We start from the raw sequence: 24,241 nt of genomic DNA, 5'->3' as shown, positions 1-24,241 counted from the left end.
GAGTCCCGACATAAAGTTTAGGTTTAACTAATAGGCTGCTGGTCATGGTGGTACACTCGGTAGGCTACGATGAAGAAATGGGGAAGCATGATCAGGAGTCCCTGGCCAGCCTGGAACTTTCATGGCTTGGAGATATGGCTCAGTAGCTAAGAGTGCAGGAGAGTTCACAATGCTCTTGCAAAGGACCCAGGTTTGGTTCTCAGAATCTCCGTCAAGCAGCTCACAACTGCTTGTACCTCCAGCTCTGGAAATAGTCAGTGCCTCTGCTCTCTGCTCTCCACGGGCACCAGCACGCATGTGCACAGCCCCACCCACAGACAGACACATAGTTCAAAAGAACACAATAACAAGAGCTTTTTAGATAGAAGGCACGAAGCATGCTTAGTCAAACAGTCCACATCACGGTGTGGTCCCTCCCACCCGTCACTGCCTTGGCCTCTGCTGTCCTGGAAGGTGTTCTGTGTACTCAGGACTGTGTGAACTGTCTTTCCTGGAGACACGTTTCTCCTCTGGCAGGCACCCAGCTTCAGGCTTTTCCTTCTCCCACTGTGAAATTTCTCCTCAGAAAACTCTAATTTCGTAGAGGCCATTGTTTGAGTACTTTGATAACTAAAGGGAGTGACATAAGTTATCTTCAGAATATCTTGTTTCCTGCCAGTATTCACCCAGGGTGGTTACAACCCACTTGGCTAGGTTCTAGTGCAGTTACTAGGTGGAGCCTGCGGATCTTTGTCCTGGGTGCCACTTAGGAAAGAGCCTTGGGAATCCATCTGTCTCTGTTGGTGAATAATATGAAGGTGGACGGGGCTTTCATGCTTGTCTCCCCACCCATAGGTCGAGGCTGAAGCTGTGAACCGGTCCATCACCATTGCCAATCAGACCAACTGCCCCCTGTATGTCACCAAAGTGATGAGCAAGAGTGCGGCTGAAGTCCTCGCTCAGGCACGGAAGAAGGGTGAGCCTGGAGGGCTGTTTGGACATACGGTGGGCAGGTGGAGGGAAGGCGGCGCCTCCCGGAGGAGGCTCTTTTTCCGACCCTCGTGCCAACTGGGCCACTTTGATCATGTTCCAGCATTAACCTAATTGCAGCCCAGCAGAGCGGACAGCTCTAGTTTCCTCCCTTTGTTCCGTGGCCGTGGCCTTGATCGTATCTATTTAAAGCCAAGGGCACGTGGGCAGGTATCCTCCTCTCTCTATATGTTGATTTTTACAAACTAGTTACACGCATAGGTTACATCACTTTTCACTGGTGACAGAACCCCTCTGGGGAATGCTATTGTGCAAAGTGTGTCTTCCTTTCTTGCGGGGATTTCTACCGGGAATCAGTCAGAGGTTTGTGTGGGACACATATGTTTATTCACCTCAAATTACTCGTTGCCGGTATATTGTGGCTGTATACCGAATGAGGCTGGTTCTCCCAAGACAGGTCTTGGAAACGAATTCACTAAGTGTAGCTTCCAGCACTTTCCCTCAGGGATGTTCTGTGGAGCATCTTATTCATTATGCAAAGCAGCTCCTTTGCCACCTGCTGCCCTACACCGGTTTGGCTGATCTCGCACTGCATACTTTGTGCTTAGGCAGCAGCACAGCGTATAGAGCTGGAAACCATAGCACTGACTTTGATGGGAACCTTAGCCCGATCTGAAGTGAGCCCTGCAAATGGGTCCCTTCTTGTCTCCACAACCTGCGTATGTATCTTTCCATCTCCTGTGTCTCCATTTCTCTACTTTTCTCCCATGCTCACTCTCTGCCTCTACCCTCTGCCCTCTGCCCTCTGCCTCCTGCCCCCTGCCTCCTGTCCCCTGTCCCCTGCCCCCTGGCCCCTGGCCCCTGCCCTCTGCCCTCTGGCCTCTGCCCTCTGGCCTCTGGCCTCTGGCCTCTGGCCTCTGGCCCCTGCCCTCTGCCCTCTGGCCCCTGCCCTCTGCCCTCTGGCCTCTGCCCTCTGCCCTCTGGCCTCTGCCCTCTGCCCTCTGCCCTCTGGCCTCTGCCCTCTGCCCTCTGGCCTCTGGGCTCTGCCTCTGCCTCTACCATTTGGCCCATATAGTTGTTTCTACTTCACTGCATGATCCTCACGAATCAATAAGGGCTGTGGGATGTTTCACTGGTGGGTGACTTGGTACAAGCTCCAGAAGAAATTGCTTGATGAGTACCCAGTCAGCCCGTCCCAAGAAGCAGTGGCTTCCAGACCTATCCTGTAACTTCTGGCCCCTGCTCTTTGGAGCTTTCTGGAGCTCGATTTGACTACTTGCTATCAATTTTTGAGAGTCTGCCCTCTCCTGGATGCTTGAAGAAACTGCTTTTAATTTAGTAATAGTAGCAGTAGCAGTAGCAGCAGCCGCATTTTGATTTTTTGAGACATGGTCTCATGTAGCCCAGGCTGGCCTAGAATTCACTGTGTGGCTCACCATGGAGCTTCTGACTCCCCCTGCCTCCACCTCCTGGGTGCTGGGAGCACAGATGTGTACCACCAGGCCCTATTGAGAAAGGCATCCAGAATTTCTTCAGAATTTGCTTTGCGTTATTTTCTGAGGAGACTCTGTAGGTGGTGACTGAAGTCTGTGGTCCTTTATCATCCAGGCACACTTGTAAGGTGGCTGGGTGTTCAGCTTCAGCACTGAACACCTTTGCTGGTACTACTGTTTCAATGTAGCACGGGCATAGTGGGTTCAGTGTCTGAAAATGGGGACCATGGCGGCAGCTGGTTTTGTATATTTTACTGGTCATTCAGCACACACATGATAATAAGGAGTTAGTTAAGGTAAATAGTCACATGATTTTGGATTCCTGTGGCTTTCCTGGTCCAAAGTGTAAAATATCCTAGGCTTACCTTGGCAGAGGGAGGGCGTCAGCCCTTGACAGATCACAGCTGACGTGGAATCGTGAGCAGCTCTCCAGCAGCACCTGTGCTCTCCCAAGCCTCTGCTCATCCCTGAAGGGTGGGGCTAACACATGCTTATGTGGCATACAGTTTCACTCGGGCATGCTGCCTCAGGGACTGGAGCCTTTTTGTTGTTTCTGTTGACTTTTGAGTCTGCCCAGAAAGCAAAGCAGTTCAGTTGGTTCTGTTCCAGAACCTTCCGTGCATGAATCCAGCTGTGCCCACACCATGCTTCTCAGGGTTGCTCTGCAATCCTTCAAAGTCATTGGGGAATTCCACTGACTTCCAGTGCTAACAAGAGCAGCAGAAGGCTGTGGCCCTCTAGAGAGCTGGGGAGGCTCTTGCTACCCAGTTGGGATTTCCAAACATCCTCAGGATTCAGCCTGGCCACAGCCTGCATCTTTTGTTTTCCTCTGAAGCTCAGAGCTTGGGAAGAGTAGAGCTAAGTTTGATGATTTGGCATCTAACTTCAGGCTCCAAAGCTCCATGTTAATGTTTGACCAACTCACCTTTCCTCTTGGAGGTTATTTTAGTAGAGGAAATTCTTGTGGTCTGTATGGGTTAGGACTTAGTTCAGGTAGAATCTGGAGCCTGACCCTCAGCATAGGCCCAGGTAATAAGAAACAAGTTTTCTCAAACAATCAAGAGGGAAACAGTAGCAGGCTGTATTAGGGTTCGTTCCCTGGGATTAATAACACGGTTCAGGATCAGACTCTATCTATGGGGCTTTGGCCATGTGACTTACCATCACTAATCTGTGTCCCACTTACAAAGGGAAGGTAGCGGTAGTTACTCTTCTCACAGAGGGACGCTTGCGTTTAAACGAGATGATGTGTCCGGTAACCAGTCATCCTTGCCACTGAGGGATGAAAAGTGATGGTTTAACCTGGAGTGTGTTCAGTATGCCAAGCCAAGGCAAAGATGTCCAATGTGTTTTTCCTGTGTGATGTTTCAGGCCTTGGTGCCAGGAGCAAAAGGTGATCTTGACCTCCAGCATCTGCCCTTGGAGAGAGGATGAGGCGGAAACAGAAAGTGACAGGGGAGTGGTCAGTGCCATTGTGGCCAAGCAGGAGTTGAGTACAGAATAGAGAGCCTGTGAGGTTCACACAGTGGGAAGGACTCAGAACAACCGTTATAATCTTAGTAAACATTGACAGACCCTTCTCTCATGTGCATTAAATCTCCTTACCTACCCACAGACTCTCTGGTTCTGTGTCCAAGGTGGGAGACATCAGGGCAGATAGAGAAATGGGTTGGGTATAAAACTGTGGGCTGAGATGCCTGTGAGGACTATAGCCACATGTCAGCTAGACCCAGCACAATGGCAGCCTGTCTTTTCTAAGTGACCCATGACTACCATTGTTCTGTGCCATGCGACAACACACCACTTTACTAACCTCACTGCAGAGAAACAAAGCACAGCCAAGACTGGAATACACTAGCCAGATTTTAATTTTTTTCTGGACTTTCTTATTTTCTCTTTTATTTTTATGCATTACTGGGGTTTGAACCTAGGGCCTTGCATGTGCTAGACAAGTGTTCTTTCACTGCACTCTAGCCTGGTACCTCATCTTATTTTATATTTTGGGACAAGGTCTCTGTGATGCCCAGGCTGGCCATGAACTTGTGATTCTCCTGCCTCAATTAATATTAATACTGAATATTTAGGATTACAGGCCTATGCCATCAAGTCCTGGCTTGGGTTTTAGTCTTAAGAAGAATTTAGACAGTGGTTGATTTGGTAAGCTCATGCCACAGAAGAGAAATTAAAATGCAGAAACTGAACATGTTGTTCCCAATCATCTGGCTTGTGGGAAGAAACAGGCATGATTCCAGACACCTGCTATCTGTTTGTCCTGTGTGTCCAGGGTGGGAACTTCTCCCTCCACCCTTTCTTAGACTGCCTTTTGTTCATGAAAGGAAACCTGTGTGGCTACAGATGCCTTCCTGAGGGAATGCTAACCTATGGGCAGTACCTGCTGATGTCACTCATGGACTCTCCTTTTCCACCCTTAAAACCAAGGGACAGCCATATTCAAAAAGTCATGGCTGCTGAAGGGCACTAAATCCAAATCCAGGATAAGACTTCTGTTGACCTACAGGTCAATAGGATGTTGAACATCATGAAAATGTCATGGTCATGTCATATATGAAGGTTACTTCACCATGGGTTAAACTGATTTAACAGACTTGAGATTGAGGGTGACAGGTGGGTTGGACTGTGAATGTTATAAACTCCCAGCAGAGCTCATTAGTCAGAGAAACAGCCCACTGAAGGATGAGGAGGGGGCAGGCAGACAGAGGCGGATGGATTTATTTCAAGGCATGGGTTCATGTGGTAATGCTGCTGGAGTATATCTTTAGGGAAGTTGTCAGGCTGGAGACTAGGTGAGAGACAATGGTGCCACTCACATCTGAAGGCTGTGTGGAGACAGAAGCACTTCCTAGTCACTGCCTCCATTTGAATAAAATGTGCCCCAGAGGCTGGGAATTCAGATTGCATTGTAATTCATCTCGGTAGGATAAGATCCTGGGTTTTATTTTCAGCCACCTGAGCTCTGCATCTGTAACACATTCAGATGCTCTTTCAGAGCAGAGAGAAGACTGGTGCCTGAGCTGGGAATGTGAGTCCCCAAATTCATTCTTTCCAACCATTTTGTCTAGCACTATTAAAGACAAACAACCAGTGTCATTCTGTCTGCTAATTTGATTTTTAGGAATGGTCTATGGTGTCAAATACAACACCCAGAGCCTTGCCTCATAGAAGTGTATGATTCAGGGCTTTCAGTGGCATTTTGTGTGTTTCATCACAGGATTGTGGAGTAGATGACATATGTTTTCTTTACTATAAGAAGAGTCGTTAGTACTCATGAATTACCTCACACTAGAGAACCAATTCTAGCAACTTCAGAAAACATATCCTGAAGATTTTGTTTCTTATCCCATGATATGGTATGTGCCTATGATCCCAACACAGGGATAGAGATTCATATCATGAGAAGTCTGATCATAAGACTATGAGGCATAATTCTAAGTTAAAAGAGACATACAAGTAGGATTGTTAGTTTAAGGCCAGGCTGGGCTACATATTAGCATAATCCCGATTAAACAAATAAAACAAAACAAAAACCAAACAAAAACAGGGCTAGGGAGATAGAGTTGGCAAACAAGCACAGGGACCTGGATTTGTCTCCCAGAATCCACGTAAAGAAAGTTGTGTGTGGTGGTGCATGCCTATAATCCAAGTGTTGGGGAGGCAGATCTCTGGGCTCACTGGCCAGCCAGTCTAGCCTACTTTGAGAGATCCAAGCTAATAAGGTACACTGTCTTCTATATGTGCAACTCTCTACCCCATGTGCATACACACGCATGCAGGCATGCTAATCCATACACGCACACATATACACAGGCTCATACACACACTCATACACACATGCATACACACATGCTCAGTTTGTTGCTATAGAATGGAACTATCCTTGCTATCAAGGCCCCACTGCATAGATCTTAGGTGGTTGGAGTTGTGGCCTGAGCAACTTTAAGAGAAAGACACAGTGATGTGGGTCTGTCTGTCTCATTTCCCTGGGCTTCTGTGGCTGTGCACTGAGTTCCTTTCATGGGATTTTTCAATGTTCTTGCTTGGGATTGGTCCTGCTTCTCGTTCATGGGAAATGACAGAGTGTCGGAGCCTGAACCTGTCAAACATTTCCAAACCCCAGCTTGCAGTTATTCTTCATGAATGTGCTCAGGGGCTGGTTGTGAGTAAACATTATCCTCCCATTCCTGCTCGTCCCCTGCATTCTTGGCCTGACTAGTGTGCCTGACAGAGTCTGGCTTGGGGTCACATCCTTCAGTGTAGACTTTCCCTGGAGAAGAGACTCATGAAACTACCAGAGCTGCCAAGAAAGCATCAGCAGTGTGTTTAGAGAAGCATAAAAAGGCCAATTAAGCTGGTCTTGGTTTATTATTATCAGTGGTAATGATTGCTGGCCCCCAGCAGCTCACTGGTGTCTGTGGTCTGACTGAACTCTGCAAGCCAGTCCATGGCCCCCTCCAGCACAGGATTTATAGGAAGAGGAGTCTATGGCAAGGTGCTGAGCCACTGAAATGAGGGTGTGTGTGCGTGTGTGTGTGTGTGCATGTGTGTGTGTAAGTATGTTGGAGGTATAAAGACCAGTGTCTGAACCACACTCCCCCGAAAGTGGAGGCCTTGGACACGATGGGTCCTTTCCTAATTTATGGAGCTAAAAAAAAAATAGAAATGAAAGCTTGTAAGGACCTCTGACTCCCTCAGGAGGTTTGATTAGAGCAAAGCAGGAGCTGGAGACATTGCTCAGCAGTTAAGAATTCTTGCTTTTGCAGAAGACCAGACAGAGTTCAGTTCCTAGCACCCACATTGGATTCCTCTCAACCACTTGTAACTCTTTGGGGATCTAACATTCTCTTCTAGCCTCTGCTGGCTACTCACGCTCATGACTCCATATTCCATATTCATGTACACACACACACACACACACACACACACACACACACACACACACTCTTCCCAGGTCTCTGCATGACTCTAGCTTGAGTCGTTCAGGAGTCCTCACTCTTCAGTGGTCTAAGGAAGGAAGGTCCCCAGTGATCTTGAAACCTGTGACCCATCCTGGGGTTTCCACAGGCTGAAGGCTTTTTCTACAGTACCGGAGGGCAGGGAACCCAGCCTTTGTCAAGCAGCGCCCCTCTCACTCTGGTCTTAGATGAAGCCCATCTGTTTCTAGTACCAGCCTCCCCCAGTCAGATTTCCAAAGCCAAGATGGAGCTGCAGACTCAGTAACGGGATGGAGGATGGCAAATTCCAGGGCATTCTGGGAATGCAGATTTTCCAGATAGCTGAGCTAGTGATTTCTCCTCTGAATACCACTGCTCTTCTGAATTTTTTATGGTGACAAAGTCTGTATACCCTGGGGGCTGCAGGTACCATGTGCTCAGGTGGGCAGTGGGCAGTGGGCAGCAGGACTCTCAGGCCAGGCTGGATTGGGAGTTAGATTTCACCAGATCTGTTGGAAGTTCCTGCAAGAGCCACTGCTGCCCCCGCTTGTTGCTGCATCTCAGATGGGCCTGAGGAACCGCTAACAGCTGGTCTTAGCTTTATGAGGTCTTTTTCCATTTGGGGGTATGTGCCCAGTGTGCTTGTACAAGCGTCTACTGGGAGAGCTTCCAGTAGGTCAGGAGTGTTGGGTTCCTCTTCTGGCACTTTCTTTTAGGGGTTTCCTTCTGGGCATGCTTGCCCCCAGGTCTAGAAGCCTTCCTCCTGCCTGGAGACAGTTACGGAGTATGGGTGGGAGGCAGCTGGGGCTGTGGCTTTCCAATACCTTCTCACTGAACAGCCACTTCTTTGTGACATTCCTGAGGCAGGAGGGGGCAGCTCCCTGGAGCCAGTTTTGAGTGTCTGGGCAAAGAGGGTGTTGTGGAATAGTATCCAGTGATAAGCCTTTGCAAGGACTGCGGAAGGGAGACACATTCCTGACTGAGAAGGGTTTGGCCTTGAGGGCCCTGGGAGAAGAGAGAAACTTGGCTGGGTGAGGGGGAGGAGAGGCAGATGGATTTGGATAACTTGAAAGTTCCAGCTCTCTGGTCTTTAATTAGTTGAATGTTAAGCGCACTGAGTGGGCTTCACACAAACATGTTCATTAAGTCCCTACTGTGTGCAGGTAGAAAAGTATTCATAAGCGTGTTGTGAAAAAACTGGTTATTGTGTTGCCATCAAGAGTCAAAAAGTTCAAAAGCGGGTGATCGTTTGGGTGTAGAATGCAATGCCCAGGGATGCCGGGATGTCTAGGCCATTAAAGAGGAGGCTGAAAGGCCAGGCCTAGTGGCACACTTCTGTAATCTCAGTTCTCTGGACTCAGGGGAGAAGGACAAGAAGTTCAAGGTCATCCTCTGCTACATACATAGTGGGTTCAAGGCCAGCCTCAGCTAGGTAAAAAATAAAAGCTTAGGTTTGAATCATGAGAGATATTGGTGTTCAGGGAATGGATAGATTTTGTTTGTTTTGAACATGGAAGACATGACATAAGAGGCTCGTAGATGTAGGGTGTGAAGGAGATGGATATGTAGAGGGGGTTCTGTGAAGAACGCTCCACTGTGTCACAGAGTGTGGCTGCGGAGCTGAGAAACAAACACACACCTAAAATCTGCTGGAATAAGCTGGGAGGAGGGTGGCGGCCTGGTCAAGTGAAGGAGGAAGACATTTAAGGCACACAAGGACCGACATCCACCAGTGTAAGGGGCCCGGCTGTCTGGCCCACTCTGAATGGACAGAGAAGACAGCATTTGGACTTCAGAGGAGCTGACATTTTCTCTTGGACATTGTATAGAGTTATCCTGAGCTTCTGGAGATTCTGAAACTCCAGTGGTCTAACCGTAGATTCTCATGAAGTCAGCTGTCACTCCAACAGGTGCCATTGAGGGCAACTTAGGTGTGTGGGCATCTCCAGAAGATCCTGGCACTGTTCTCTGATATCTCAGCTCTGTGATTTTATTTGTGATTTCTGTTCCATATCTAGAATTAGACATGATAAAGGGCAGGGGCTTCAGGTATGAGCAGGGAGGCCAACTTCTGCATAGGAAGGTTAAATCCACTCATCATCCAAAGCGGAAGGTTCTGGATGGTTCTGAGGCTTGTGTGTTGAAGCAAACTACCTGAGTTGGAGATCATGGCATGTAACGTGTATAGTGTTTAGGATTGCCTCAGGAGAGAGGGTGGAGTCCACAGAGCAGGGCATCTTAGTACTTGCTAGCTGGGTGGCCTTGGATGCCTAGGGTTCTGGACTTTGGTCATCCGTGTTGTCACCTGTGAGGTGAGGCTGTATCCCCAAGAAGAGAGTGCTGAGAGCTATCTACAGTGCCAAGCATGTAATAATGTCTGCTAAGAGTGGTCTCTTGTTCTTAGTGTATCAGACTGAGCCACCTGTGTTCTGTTTCTCAGGAACTGTGGTGTATGGTGAGCCCATCACTGCCAGCCTGGGGACTGATGGCTCTCATTATTGGAGCAAGAACTGGGCCAAGGCTGCGGCCTTCGTCACATCCCCACCCCTGAGCCCCGACCCAACCACTCCGGACTTTCTCAACTCATTGCTGTCCTGGTGAGTACTGTTGACTCGCTCACATCCACACCCTAGATCTCCTAACAGCAAAATGAATCTGTAGGTGACAACATGGTGGCTGGGAACAGGCTTAAAAACAGACCCTTACTGACCATTTCATAGTGACAATAGGGAATCATTCTGTCACTATCTTCGGTGGGACTTCCTGATATAACCCTGGATCATTCTGACCAGCCAGCTGAAGGGTCTGAGTGAGTGCCAATATGATTGGTGACACATCACCTGTCTCACCAGATAGATCGAGGTATGTTGGCCTGCAGGGAAGCCTCATGTCATGTGTTTCCTTCCAGTGGAGACCTCCAGGTCACTGGCAGTGCCCATTGTACCTTCAACACTGCCCAGAAGGCTGTGGGGAAGGACAACTTCACCTTGATTCCCGAGGGCACCAATGGCACGGAGGAGCGGATGTCTGTCATTTGGGATAAAGCTGTGGTAAGGACTGATGGCCTCCTTCGTGACTGGCCCAGGCCTGTCTCTGTCTGTGTGGGTGTGGGGCTATTGCTGGCCAGTTAAGAACATTCTAGAAGCTAGAACTTGGGAGATGGTATTTCTCCTGTATGGAAGTCCAAGATGATTCCTAAAAGGTCATTTCCTTCTAAATATTACACATAAGTCCTGCATCAAGGAGGAAATAGCTTCCTCAGTCCCCTGCTGACCTTCCCAGTCAACAATCCTCAACTGCATTTCCTCGAGAGTGTGTCTGAGGGCTTCCAGGTTTGGTATTTGTACCCACCATGGGCTTCTGCTGGACCTGTTTTGGACAGATACTGATGTGGGGAAGGTGGGGATTGGAAGCTTTTTCCCTTTAATGTTTGAAAAATACAGTACCAGATTATCTGATTCTTAATGAATTCTTTACACTTTGTGAGTGAACAATCACCTGTGTCAGAGGTAAGCTACAGCGGATGTCTTCAGGCTTTGCTGGCACCTGTGTGCACAGCATGTCAGCATGTAGGTGATATTAGCATCTCACACACAGCTTCATAGCCTGTCAAAACAATTCCTAATATAGCACACATCATTTTTATATCCACAGGAGAAACAGAAATTGATTTTCATTGTCTTCCCCCCCCCCCCAGCTGAGACAAGACAAGGTCTCACTATGTGGCCTAAAACTAGCAATGTAGACCAGGCTGGCCTCCAACTCACAGAGTCCACCTTCCTCTGCCTCCCCAGTGCTGGGATGAAAGTTGGGACAACCACACTCAGTAAAAAGCTTGATTTTTTTCCTCCCTTCTGAGATAGGGTTTATCTGTGTAATAGCCCTGGCTGTCCTGGAACTCACTATGTTGACCAGGCTGGCCTCGAACTCACAGAGATCCACCTGCCTCTGCCTTCCCAGGGCTGAGATCAAAGGAGTGTGCCCCCACACCTGTGGAAAAGCTTGTTTTCTCCTAACACCAACAGTCATTTGTCTATAATTCCTTGACTGAAATTTGTGATGTTCCTGATTTTTCTTTTAACTGAGATGAGTATCTGTATAGACATCTCCTCGGGTACATCTTTATATTTGCAGGAGAAGTTTCTGGAAGTAACATTGCCAGGTGGAGGGGAGTCTGTGAATACATATTGTAATGCACAGATTACAACATCTGACATGGTGTATGGCACTCCTTAGCAGGTTTTAGGAGCAGAAGCCCAAAACATTACTGAGTTGGTAAATTTTGTCTTTGTTAATTTTATATTCAATTTCTTTGGCTGCTGATTGGAATGAATTTTTTAATATGCTTTTTGATCATTAAAATTTTTTTCTTCCTCTTAGTGCACACTCATTTCCTTGGTCTCCTATGTTTAGAATGGAAGGATTTCAGGAAATGATTGGCTCATACCTTGAAAAGCCAGATATGGGACTGAGACTTACTGACTAGAAGCCCAGACCTGCTGGGAACTTTGTTGAAAGGGAAATCCCAGGGTGCATTGCATATCAGCATGTGATCCTTTATTGCTGGACCTGTTTTACCTTCAGCTTTCTGACTCCACCTCTGTGTGTGTGTGTGTGTGTGTGTGTGTTTGTACATACATGCTCTGCTCCTCAGGTCACTGGGAAGATGGATGAGAACCAGTTTGTGGCTGTGACCAGCACCAATGCAGCCAAAGTCTTCAATCTTTACCCTCGGAAAGGTCGCATCTCGGTGGGATCTGACGCAGACTTGGTCATCTGGGACCCTGACAGTGTGAAGACCATCTCCGCCAAGACGCACAACAGTGTAAGGCTTGCCTGTCAGGAGTAGACATGTGTGCTGCAGGCGCTGAGAGACAGGGCCAGTCCAGGGATTCAGGAAGGACCTTGACTGGAAAGGAGTAAAGTTTCCCAGGATGTGTTGTTAACTTGCAGCGTCTCAAGGGCCAGACTGACCCTTTCACTTTCTTTATTGAGATCCACAAGACTGAGACTCTTGGCCATGTTTCAGAGGTAATAGCCTCTGTCCTTACACCTTCAGGGTCCCTAGAGCAGAGGTTTTAGCACTTAGATCCTGACCCTTTGGGGGTTGAATGGCCCTTTCTTAGGAGTCACATATCAGAAATCCTGCATTTAATTACAATTCATAACAGTAGCAAAACTTTAATTATGAAGTAGCAATAAAAATAATTTTATGGTTGGGGGTCACCACAACATATTAAAGGGTCACAGCATTAAGAACGTTGAGAGCCACTGGCCCAGAGTGATTTTAGATCCTTAGAAGCTTCTAGAAGTCAGGCACCACTCCATTGTCATGGTTTGAGCAGCATCTTGTGTGGTGTGCTTACTGCAAGGGACCTAGCTAGAGCAGCCAAGTGTCTGCTCCCCAGGCGGCCACTGGGCACCGTCATTTCCTGTCAGTCTTCTCTCAGGAGTGATTGATAGCTATGCTTCTTGTCCTAAAGGAAGTTTGACTTCTCTTTTCATAGAAGAAATAATCCAGGCAGTGAGTGACAGTTTAGGAAGTACAGAATTTGGGGAAGCTCTTGGTCGTAGAGCTTGGGGATGTTAGTATCTGTTAGTCTGTTAGCATCCTGGCATTTCAACTGAGAACCAGGGATTTGGGTGTTCTGCGAGTTTGTCGACTCAGTGAGGGTAAAGCAGGTCTATCGGACACTAGCAGCTCACAATCTAAAATCTTGACACTCTAAAAGCCTGTCTCTTGGACAGAAGGTTTTGGGTGGGGGATGTTGGGCTCAGTACCAGCTTCTTTGGTACCTGTGGGTGCCTTGATGGTGGGGAGACTGCTGGACTCCATATTTATGGCTGGTTTTGCCCTGCTGGTTCAGCATAGCCTTAGTGCCAAGCCTGCTCAAATTGGTATCATTCACCTTGGGCTCCTCGGTGACGTCTTCAGGGCTGACCTTTCTGTGCGTGTGTACATCATTTCATAATCCCACTCTGTTCATCTGACCTTCTCACTACAGGGTCTGCTGTGATTATCCCCAGTGGGACAATAAATAACCGAGAGGTGCAGAGAGCTTAAGTGGCCAGTCTAACGTTACATAGTGATCTTGCGGTTGAGCCAGAATTAGAAGCCTTAATTTTTCAACGTTCTTCCCCGCCAGACTGCATATGCATGTGCGGGGGGTGGGGTGGAGGGGTGGAGAAAGCACTGTCCCTCTTTTGTAGCTCTTTTGTAGTGTACCCCCCACCAAAGGGAATAAAAAGGGATGTCAAGGCTCATCAAAGACACAGGTGACTGGGCTGCCATGTGGCATCAGGACCGCTCTGCCTCGATGGGCAAGAAAGCAGGGAGGAGTGCAGGTTTGGGAAGACAGTCTCTGCTCACATGACATTTTCATCTCACCCTGATATGGGTGGTATCCCATGTGGCCCTGCCAAACACCTCATTGTCTCCCCCTGCTGTCTAGTGTTAAGCATGACTGTGTGACACTGCCCCTCTGGTGAAGGACAAACAAGAGATTCTAGGTTCTGGCTTCAGTGTGGAGAATCTAACTTATCCATAACCCTATTTTTAATCCTCTGTTAGGATTTTCCAGGATTCCAACTTGCTCTGTAATTTTTGGAAACTCATGTGGGTGAAGTGAAAACGTCCATGGTTAGTGCAGCCTCCTACCTCAGCGAGCAATAGGAACGCTGAGATCCCATCTTTGAACATCTTTAAATCACTTAGAGCAGAGGTTCTCAACCTGTGGATCGAGACCCATGGGGTGTGGGGGATGTCAAATGACCCTTTCATATGGTTACGTATCTGGTATCCTACATACAAGATACTTACATTACAATTCATAGCTAGCAAAATTACAGTTATGATGGGGCAACGAAAATAATTTTATGATTGAGAGTCAGCACAGCATGAGTACTGTGTTAAGTGTCACAGACTTAGGAAGGTTGAGAACCACTGACTTAAGAGTCATGATGCTTCTTCCCTCTGTAGTTTAAGGGAGAGAGAACATGGGTCCTAAAGCCTTACCAACAGCTCCTTCCTAAGCCACTAGTCCCGGTTTGTATGTTATCCAAAGCCTTGGGTACCAGGGTCCAGTGCTCATGCAAAGTGCAGGGATCAGCCAGCAGCGGACAGGGGACTGGGTGCTTTTGTGACATGTATCCTTTCATTGGTTAGGCATGTCAGAGAAGTATCTGAGGTCACTCCACTGATGGATGGCAGGCCTGGGATGAAGGGCCCCGAGGTCCAGGCTGTGTCTGGAGACAGATTGTTAGTTAGGAAGTGACAGGGAAGAGGCAGGCTTCACCTTGATCTTAGAGGATGCTCACCCAAGGTCATTTCAGAAGAGACGGATCCTCTCACCAAGGTCTACACACAAAGGTTCTTTTTGTGTCGTTGCTGCTTGTGTCTTGGGAGGGCGGCACCGAGGAAACGTAAGTTCTCAAGCAGGCTTTAAGTGACATGACCCACTGTTATTCAGTGCCCATCTTTTGCCATCTCCAAGACAAATCTGATGGGAAGATACGTGATGAAGGACGACACCTGAGATGAGGTCACTAGTTGGGGACTGGACAAAAAATGCAGAACTGGCATGGCCTTCGTGTGGGATCAGGGAGATGGAGGTCTGTCCTTGGGGAGGTGTGTGAAAGATCCCACCATGTCTCTGCTTCAGTGGATAGCAGTTGGGGAGAAGGGCCCTCCTGAGATGCTGAGCTGGAAAGAAACTGGCGCCCGCACAGGCTTGAGGTTTAAATTCCCACTGCCTGGGCGGGTCCCACAGCCTTGAGCTGAAAAATGCTGTGTGGGATACCTCAGTGGCGGTGCATCCCAGGTACTCTAGGTACTTGGGTGCCCCCTGGATGATCTGGCTCCCTCTGGCTACTGTGCTTATACAGTCAGCTCTGGTCAGTGACAGATGGGAGACAAGATGGCACCCAGCATCTTGGGATCCTTGAGAGGAGCCTCTTGTCAGCAGCCATGTCTCTCCACTTTTGATTACGACAACCCCTGTGGTTCTCTGTGGAGTCTCTGAACCGTGTTGGCAGCAGTCACCGGCACTACCCAGGCAGCGCTACTTTTCCACATGGAATGCCCAGGCACTGTGCCCTTTCTCTGTCCCCTCCAGCTGCTGCATAGAGCAGAGGTGACCTGTGACCCGGGTGTTGGTGTGGCTCTGACCTCTCACAGAACCTCGATGGTAGTGATTCTCAACGTTCCTAATGCTGTGACTCTTTGATACTTTGATACAATCACTCGTGTTGTGACTCCCACAACCCTAAAATTGTTTTGGTTGCTGCTTAACCACTGTAATTTTGCTACTGTTATGAGTCGTAATGTAAACATCTGGGTTTTCTGATGGTCTTAGGTGACCCTTGTGAAAGGGTCATCCTATCCCCAAAGGGGTCCTGACCCACAGGCTGAGAACCACTGCTCTAGCTCCCCCCACCTTGGCTTGAGTTCTTCCAGAAGCACATGCTCTGTGCCACATGTTACCTTCCAGCTGTAGCCATTTGTGCCTGCAGACAGTCATGTGGAAAGAGCCGTAGGCGTTCAGCCTGAGCTGAGCCAGAATTAGGGACAGCACTCTGACTTATGGAGCTTTCTGTGTCAGAAAGCCTCTTGTTTTCTGTTGCTTCCGACTGACAGACAATCACACAGGAAGGCAAACCACCTGTTTCCCGAGAGGGTGTGCCAAATTGCCTGTTTTCACTCTCGGTGACATGAACCCCCAAATAAGGGTGGATCGGTTAGGAAACTAAACCACAACCCTGTCACGGGCTTGTTGTCTTTTACGTGCCACCAGTCCACACAGGATTGGACTACAGGATGCTTAAGTCCGTGAGAAAACTGCCTCATTTCGAAATTTAGTTTGGACCTAGTTCAGAGGCCAGCCTTGGGAATTCAGTCTGTGAAGGGGAAAGTTGGTGGAAACGGGAAGACACCCCACCCCACCCCACCCCATTAATGCTTCTATTTTCCCTTTTTATAGTATTGTGGATTGAATCCAGGGCCCTGTGCATTCTAAGGGTTCAGCCACTAAGTTCTACTATCGGGAGGCACATCTCCACTCTGAGTTACATCGTCAGTCCACTAAATCGCCCAGACAGGCCTTGAACACACTCTAGCTCAGGCCAGGCCTTGACCTGTGATCTTATTGCCCCAGAATCCTGGGTTTATAGGTCTGCCCCAACAATAACACACACACACACACACACACACACACACACACACACACACACACACTGTTATTATTACTATTCTCTTCAGCTATTTCCTCCCTCAGATTTGGAGATATGGGTAAGATGATTTCTAAGCAAAGAAAGCAAGTGTCGCTGGGGTGGCCAGCAAAGACAGTCTTCTTCTCTGGAGTTTATCAGTAAACTCCGTTCAGTCGAGTCCAGGACCAGGGATTGCTCTCATGATGGCTTGTTTCCTCCCTCAGGCTCTTGAGTACAACATCTTTGAAGGCATGGAGTGTCGTGGCTCCCCACTGGTGGTCATCAGCCAGGGCAAGATTGTCCTGGAGGATGGCACGCTGCATGTCACTGAAGGCTCAGGACGCTACATTCCCCGGAAGCCCTTCCCTGACTTTGTGTACAAACGCATCAAGGCAAGGAGCAGGGTGAGTGGTTTTACAAACTTTTAAACATCACGGGTTGATTTAGACTCCACAGATATCCATTAGGCACCATGAGTCAGAATACTGAGATGGGGGAGACATGAGGATAAGGAAAACCTGACGTTTTCATCCTGAGGCTTAACCTGCTGCTGGATGAGTCAAGGGTGATCAGAGCTTTGATGCTGAGTGTGAGGTAAGGACCCAGAGGAGGGAAGCACTGCTCTAGAATCGTGGAGGAAGATGATATAGAAGATGACAGTTAGGCTTTGAAGGCTAAGTAGGAGTTTCTCAAGCCAAAGGATGGAGATAAAGATGCTAAAAGATGGAATATGATCTGTGGAAGATGTACAATGTGTTCAGGGCATGGTGAACAGCACATGGCTGGTGGTCAGGAACTGCAAGGTGAAGAAGGGGTGGAGCTTTAAGGGAATTAGAGAAGAGTGGTATTGGGAAGACAGTTTCATCTTGAAAATGACAGGAGACCCTCTTCACAGTATGATTGGGGCTTCTTGGAAGGTTCAAAGGTGCTGGGGAAAGTTATAAGAAACCAGTTAAGTAACTCATAGGGAGTCACCTTGGGAGAGCTTTTGGCTTGGAACTTTGGGGGCTGGTTGCACATCTGTCTCTTGTTGTACCTGTCCATAATGGGGCGCCATATCCCCACGTATCACAGGCCTGTCTTGGCTACTATTCCATCACACTGAGGGGGGTGCAGGAAAGATGTCCTTTGTGAATGTGACATAGGCTGTGGGGTGATTGTGTGTTTCAGCTGGCTGAGCTGAGAGGGGTCCCTCGTGGCCTGTATGATGGACCCGTATGCGAGGTGTCTGTGACACCCAAGACGGTCACTCCAGCCTCATCAGCTAAGACATCCCCTGCCAAGCAGCAGGCACCACCTGTTCGGAACCTGCACCAGTCTGGATTCAGCTTGTCTGGTAAGGCCTGTGGGGATGGGGAGTAGGGGAGCTTTTCCTGGAAGGTTCAACAAGCTCTGTGGAGCCAGCCTGAGGCTTTCAGCTCCACTACTGCAGAAACTGAAAGACTAAGCTGAGACGGATATCCAAAGTCCTGTAGCCTGTGCACAGCGTGCAGCATAGTTTGTTACAGACTTTCCTTTTCTTGTCCCATCTGCTGGAGTTTAGAAAGTACCATCTATGCCCACGATGAACGAGGAACACTTCAGAGTGTTTTGGGTAGGGAGACAGTCCCTTAAACTCTATTGTCCTAAAGTATGAGATTAGTCACAGTGTGTATTACCTTATCATTCACATAGCACAGGTTGCCAGTCCATTACGTAAAAGAAGTGATTTGGACTGAAAGCTAGTTTACCTCTTTAAAAATTGGAAAAATATATAGATAATGAACTATGTTGTGACTAAGACCCAAGTCCAAACACAAAGTGTGGGCAGGGACAGGTGGCTCAGCAGTTAAGAACGAACTCTGATCTTGTAGGGGACCCAAGTTTGTTCCCAGCCTGTTTACAACCACTTGAAACTCTAGCTCCAGTGGATCCAGCACCCTCTTCTGGCCTCCTCAGGCACTGCACTTTTGTATATAACCCCCTCTCACAGATACATATATACACATAATTAAAAATAAAAACAAAATCTTAAAAACAAACATGCAATATATCTATGTTTCATATAAATATAACACATTCTTGAAAGGGATTTGATACAGCGTTTTTAGTACATCAAGTTTGACCACAGTTAGTCACATCAGGTGAAGTGTGGAATCTTCCACTGGTTACATCCTGTCAAACCTCAAATAGTTGTAGAGTTTAGAGTGTTCTGAGTTTGGCAGCTTCAGATCCAGGTTCTTTACCTGAACCATCCATATTCCTCCTGAGAGGCATGGGTCAGAAAAGTCATATTCATTGGTACCTTGCATCGAATTTATACTTTCCCAGGGAGAGATTGTGTGACAGGCAGGTCCCCCTACTTCCAGTAGTTTGAACTTCCTGTAGTTAGTGAGGTTTGGAGAAAGGGGTGGGGATATGTGTTCTTTCTTGGCTCAGCTTTTCCCGAGTATTATTATTGGGCATACCGCAGGAGTCTGATTTTATTTCTAAAGACCCTCATGCTCGTTTTTGTTTTGTTTTTTTTTGTCTCTTCCCTCTTCTCTAGGTGCCCAGATTGACGACAACATTCCCCGCCGCACCACCCAGCGCATTGTGGCGCCCCCTGGTGGCCGCGCCAACATCACCAGCCTGGGCTAAAGCCCCTAGGCCTGCAGGCCACGTGGGGATGGGGGATGGGACACCTGAGGACATTCTGAGACTTCCTTCCTTCCATTTTTTTTTTTTTTTTTTTTAAAGAGCCTGTGATAGTTGCTGTGGGCAGCCAGTTCCTGGGGCTTCTTCTTGGGCCCCCTGCACTCGGTCTCCCCTGGAGTTTCTGAATTCACTCACCCAAGTCCCTACAGAGTCATAGTCATGAACAACACCACACCCAAGCCTAGCCACCCATCCCACACGGAGCTGCATCCAACATGCAGACATGCGCCACCAAACAGATCCCAGCAAGGGTGCCCCTATCACATCCTTGGCCGTGCAGTCAGCACCTTCCTGTCACGGGGAAGATTTAGTGAATTGCCCTGAGCTGCCTTCTTTTCTTTGTAAATTTTTTTTTTAAATTGCTTTTTGGGTTTTTTTTTTTTTTTTTGGGACTGGGGAGGGGGGGGGGGGTAGGTGGGAGAGATTTTTTTTTAAATACTAAATTGAAAGCCTAATTCAATATTAATCCTCGGGTCTTGAACTGGACATCCTAATGATGCAATTATGTAACCATTAAGCTGATTCTGAGGCTGGCAGGCTACGGCTGCCCCTCTGGAAAGTTTCCATGCGTCTGCATCTCCCATCCCTTACTCTTCCGGGTCAGCTGTTGAGAAGAGGCGGGTTTTCTTCATTGGCCTAGATTTTGCGGCAGATTAGACTTTTTGAAGGTTCTCTACCATTTTCCTGTGTTTCCTGTCCTGGCTTTTTCTTCTGCACTCAAGGAGTGATTTAGAGGTTGGTCTCCTGGTTTGTGTTTCTTCAAGACAATGTACTTTCCCTCCTGGCTTTCTGTCTGCTCTTAAAGCCAGACAACCCAGTTTGGCCTCAGACATAGCCAGAGCAGACCCCAGTTTTGCCCCCACAACCATAGTTTTGTGCTGTCCTGGTTTCTGTTAAGATTGGTGCTATCTGATTCCCATTACTAGGAGGTGGCTGAGCTTGAGGCTTGTCAGACAGGGATGGCCCAGATTATGTCACCAGTATTGTCACTTGTGGACCCAGAATAGAGTCACATGTGGTGGAAAGGTGAGGAATTAGGCTGTAGGAGTGACAGCCTCCAGTCAAATCTATAAACCCAGCCCCCAAGCTCACATGAGCCTACCAAGCTGGGACCAGTCTCCCTGTGGAGGAGCCAGCCAAGATGGGGCCATTCTCTGTACGAAGGAGCCCTTCCCAGCCTTCGCCAGGAAGTGTCTTTGGGGATTCTAGAACGTTGGGACTTCTCATTGTGTGTGTGTGGTGGGGGGGAACCTTTTTTTTTCTCCTGTACAGTTATTTCAAAAGGTCTAATATGGTGGGGGAAGGTATAAATCTTTGGGATAATTAGACTGCAAGTCTTTTACAAGAGGGACAACCCTATTTTAGGAAACAATATCTCGTGGGAAGAAAACTGCACAGATGAACGCATGGCCCACTTAGAGACCATGTCACCTCATATCTGTCACCCTTCCTCTTCCTGGCATAGTGACAGGTTTTCACTAGCTGGCTTCTTTCTGTATTAGCTGACTTCTGTCATATCTCTTTCCAGATGTGTTTACAGGTCCCTGTAAGCAGTGTTAGGTCCGTAGGCTTTTATGACTCCAGTCTGCTTGTGTAAAGCAGAGCATCAAAAATTGGTGATACTCTGAGTGTCCACACATTCTGTCTTTGGGGTTAAGGGTCGGGATTTTGGGTTTGTTGTTAATTTTTGTTGTTTTAAAGGTAAATTGCACTTTTAAAAATTGGTTGACTTAATATATTTACTTTTTTTTCCTTATCTGCACTTAGACAGGAAATTTGAACATTGGAAAACACTTTTTTTTTTGTTTGTTTGTTTGGATTCTGAGAAACTTGCAGCTCTTCAGTATTCACTCCTGATGTTTGTTGTAAGGGGCCATGGCCCTTTTGGTTGTTTTCAATCATTTTCTTAAAAAAAAAAAAACCAAACACAACAGTTTTAAACCTGAAGATATCCGCAGTCCGTGTAAGCATGTTTACCTGTTGGCTCGCTTTCTGTGTCTGTTAAATGAATGTCATATGTAAATGCTAAACTAAGACAACAGTGTCTCAGAACTGAATAACTGCAGTGACTTGATGCTCTAAATCATTGTAGGATTTACTGCTAGATGGTTTTGAACCCTTGAACTTGTGATTGTGACCCATGAGGGGGGACCTTTCAGTGCTAAAGCTGATCACGTGTGTAGCCAGAAAGGTACTTTTTTTTTAATTTTTGTTTTATTCTTTTGTAACCACTGTCTTAATGGCAAAATAATTATGGTAAAATACAAGTCTCGTGTTTATTATTCCTTAAGAGGTCTGTGTTATATTACCACGGAACACCCAATAAAGCAGAATGTGGTTGTTTCAGAGGTGTGTCTGTAATGAGACTCCCTTGGTGTGTCGGCTTTCCCTTTGAAGTGATGCCTGGAGAAGCCCTGGCTTGGCTTAGCCTTGGACTGTGGTCCAGCCCAGGAATGCTCACCCCCATGGCATAGGTTCCTATGGATATCCTGGCTACAGGATGCAGTCTCAGCCCATGTAATGCCATACCTGGGGGATGAGGGCCATGGAGGTTGAGAATCAGTGTCTTAAAACCCCATCCTGGAGTGGCAGTGTGCCTCCCAAAGTGCCAAGCCAAATTTGAACCTGTGGTTCGAGTGGGGCTGCAGAACTCAAGGTGGGGTTTCAGTGGAGATGCTGGGCTTGCTTCTCACATGTTTACCCTGGGAAATCTTCTCACTACATGGGTGCAGGAGAGAAAAGAGATTGCTTAGCATGTCCTGACACCTCAGTGGAGGTGCTGCCAAAACCAGGACCAAGGCCTAGGCTTCCACCCTCAGCTCAGGACGGAGGATGCTGATGCGGGTGAGAGTCATGCTGGGTTTCTGGCTCTCGGTTTGCAGTTCCTTGCTTTGGGTGGCATTGGTTCTGAATGAAGAAGGTGTGTGCTTTGGGTGCCCTGTGTCGATCATATGTTAGGGCCGGTTTACCCCCCACCTCACAACATCTTATCATTTTCATCACTATTTATTATTTATTGTATGTGAGGTAACACGCAGAATTACACAGGCCCAGCTTGGTGGTTCACAATGCGAAGCACTCAGGAGGCTGAGGAGAGACTGGGTGACATAATGAGACCATTCGGGGGGGAAAAACAGTGAAAAGAAAAAAATGATGTCATCATTAAAGCAAGGAGACAGGGAAAGGGAGAGCAGGAGGCCACAAGGCTTAGACCAAGAGATAGCTGCTTGGATCCTTCACACGCTCAGAATGACTTACTATGGCCGGCTGCAACATTCATCCTGGTTAACGATGAAATAAAAGAGATGTTGGATCCAGACAGAAAAGCCTGACTTCTTCTGGGAGCCATAATGTAGAGTGTAGGGATGGATGGCTTTGTGGTCAAAGTCAAACTTATGTAGAAAAGGGGAGCGTGCACTCTTCAACCATGAGGAACCTGTGTGAGAACACCAAAGACCTCAGATCCATCCCATCATCCCCCGGACTCCTTCCACACCAAGAAGGGCCTGTGCACCCTGTAGTTTACAACGCCAAGGTCCACTCAACCCCTTGGAGGTTGTTTTTGTTGCAGGATAGACCCCAGAGAGGCCACACTGGGAGGTGGATCTTCTTGAGCAGACACTTAAAGTGATCCAGGTAACCTAGCTTGAAGTCTATGCTCTGGCTGGTAGTGTCTTATCAACTGTCAGCCACTCCTCTTAAATGACAAGAGGAAAGCTGGAGGAGGCAGAGGAGGTATGGTCCACCATACCTGAAGGTGGACCAGGTAGCTGGTGGCATGCTTAAGGCCAGCTAGCTGTGTCACTGTTGGTATGTTTTAGTCTACACACATGCATGCAAGCCCAAGGAAACCGGAAGGGAAAAGCTAGGAAATGTCTGGGGCATGCCTTGCTTGGAGGATGTGCAGAAGCCTCACACTGCTCTGAGCAGAAGGCTCCATCCCCAGGCAAGGTTCTGTAGCATACATTCTGTCAGCAGAGCAAAGCTGTCTCTTCTCCCGTCAGCTGGATGGGGATCCGCTCCATGAAGCTACTGAGCAGGCGTGTATTGAGAAAACCTAGCACTCAGGATGGGATCTGGCAGTGGTCTCCTGGTTTACTCCTCAGCTTTCTGTGTCCTTTGGTGAGTGACAAGCCAGGAAAGGAGCATGGATGGAGCAGAAAAGGGCAAAGGGAACCAGAAAACTGCCAGCAACAGTGTCCCCCATGTCTCTCCTAAGAACTAAGCATCAAGAAATGATTGATAATCACCCAAGGTCTTTGGTAGTTTGCAAAGACTGTTGGAGATGTAGGAGATTGTCGTAGATTGCATCCATTGTTTCCAAACAATCTGTTGGTTAAAGTCACATGACTGACAGCTAACATTCACTGTGACACACCAGGCACTGTGCTATGTAAGACCTTTGTGCCCATTAACTGAGCTAAACTTTGCAAAACGTCGTGAAGAATTTGCCATTGTGCTGGTTAATAGATAAGGAGGAACAGCTCAGAGTCAAGGTCAAGTCAGTGTGTGTGTGTGTGTGTATTGTAGCTATTACTAATAATATATTTATACAATGTATTATCACATATAATTATTAATAATATAACATATTATACATTTATGATTTAACATTGCAAAAATGCCCAAGAAGGCCAGAAGAAGGTATCAGATCCCCTGGAGCTGTAGTTACAGTTGATTGTGAGCCACCATGCAGGAGGTGATGGAACTGAACTTGAGTCCTCTGCAAAAGCAGCAAATTCTCCTAACCACTTAACCACTGATCCATTGCTCCGTTCTTCAAATATATTTGCTTTTTGGAAGCACTATTTCCCTAGGTATCTCAGCCTAGCCTTGAACTCATGATTCTTCTTCCTCAGTTTCCTAAATGCTGAAATTACAGGCACATGCCATCTCACCCAATCCAGAAAATCTGTGGAGAAAAGAAAAATGAAAAAGGCAAACTGG

At 47.6% G+C, this 24,241-nt stretch overlaps 1 protein-coding gene across 2 annotated transcripts in view; it reads left to right on the top strand.

Annotated features, from left to right (window-relative positions):
• The window catches only part of Dpysl2 (dihydropyrimidinase like 2), a 105,739-nt gene extending 86,092 nt beyond the window's left edge, over window positions 1-19,647 (top strand). Inside the window, exons 8-14 of one of the 2 annotated variants that reach the window (XM_028758719.1) lie at window positions 835-955; window positions 9,852-10,008; window positions 10,320-10,461; window positions 12,066-12,236; window positions 16,843-17,022; window positions 17,789-17,954; window positions 19,146-19,647. In XM_028758719.1, coding sequence (XP_028614552.1) covers window positions 835-955; window positions 9,852-10,008; window positions 10,320-10,461; window positions 12,066-12,236; window positions 16,843-17,022; window positions 17,789-17,954; window positions 19,146-19,237 — 1,029 coding nt within the window. In that variant the 3' untranslated portion in view covers window positions 19,238-19,647. The remainder of the gene's footprint in view (window positions 1-834; window positions 956-9,851; window positions 10,009-10,319; window positions 10,462-12,065; window positions 12,237-16,842; window positions 17,023-17,788; window positions 17,955-19,145) is intronic. The other variant, XM_028758718.1, reaches the window with a different exon arrangement.
• Window positions 19,648-24,241: the final 4,594 nt, after the last annotated feature.

This window comes from Grammomys surdaster, unplaced genomic scaffold (genome assembly GCF_004785775.1).
Source record: "Grammomys surdaster isolate TR1022 unplaced genomic scaffold, NIH_TR_1.0 126219, whole genome shotgun sequence".
Classification (NCBI taxonomy): domain Eukaryota; kingdom Metazoa; phylum Chordata; class Mammalia; order Rodentia; family Muridae; genus Grammomys; species Grammomys surdaster.
Note: the sequence above shows the minus strand (reverse complement) of the source record. Positions and strands in the feature narration are given on the sequence as shown.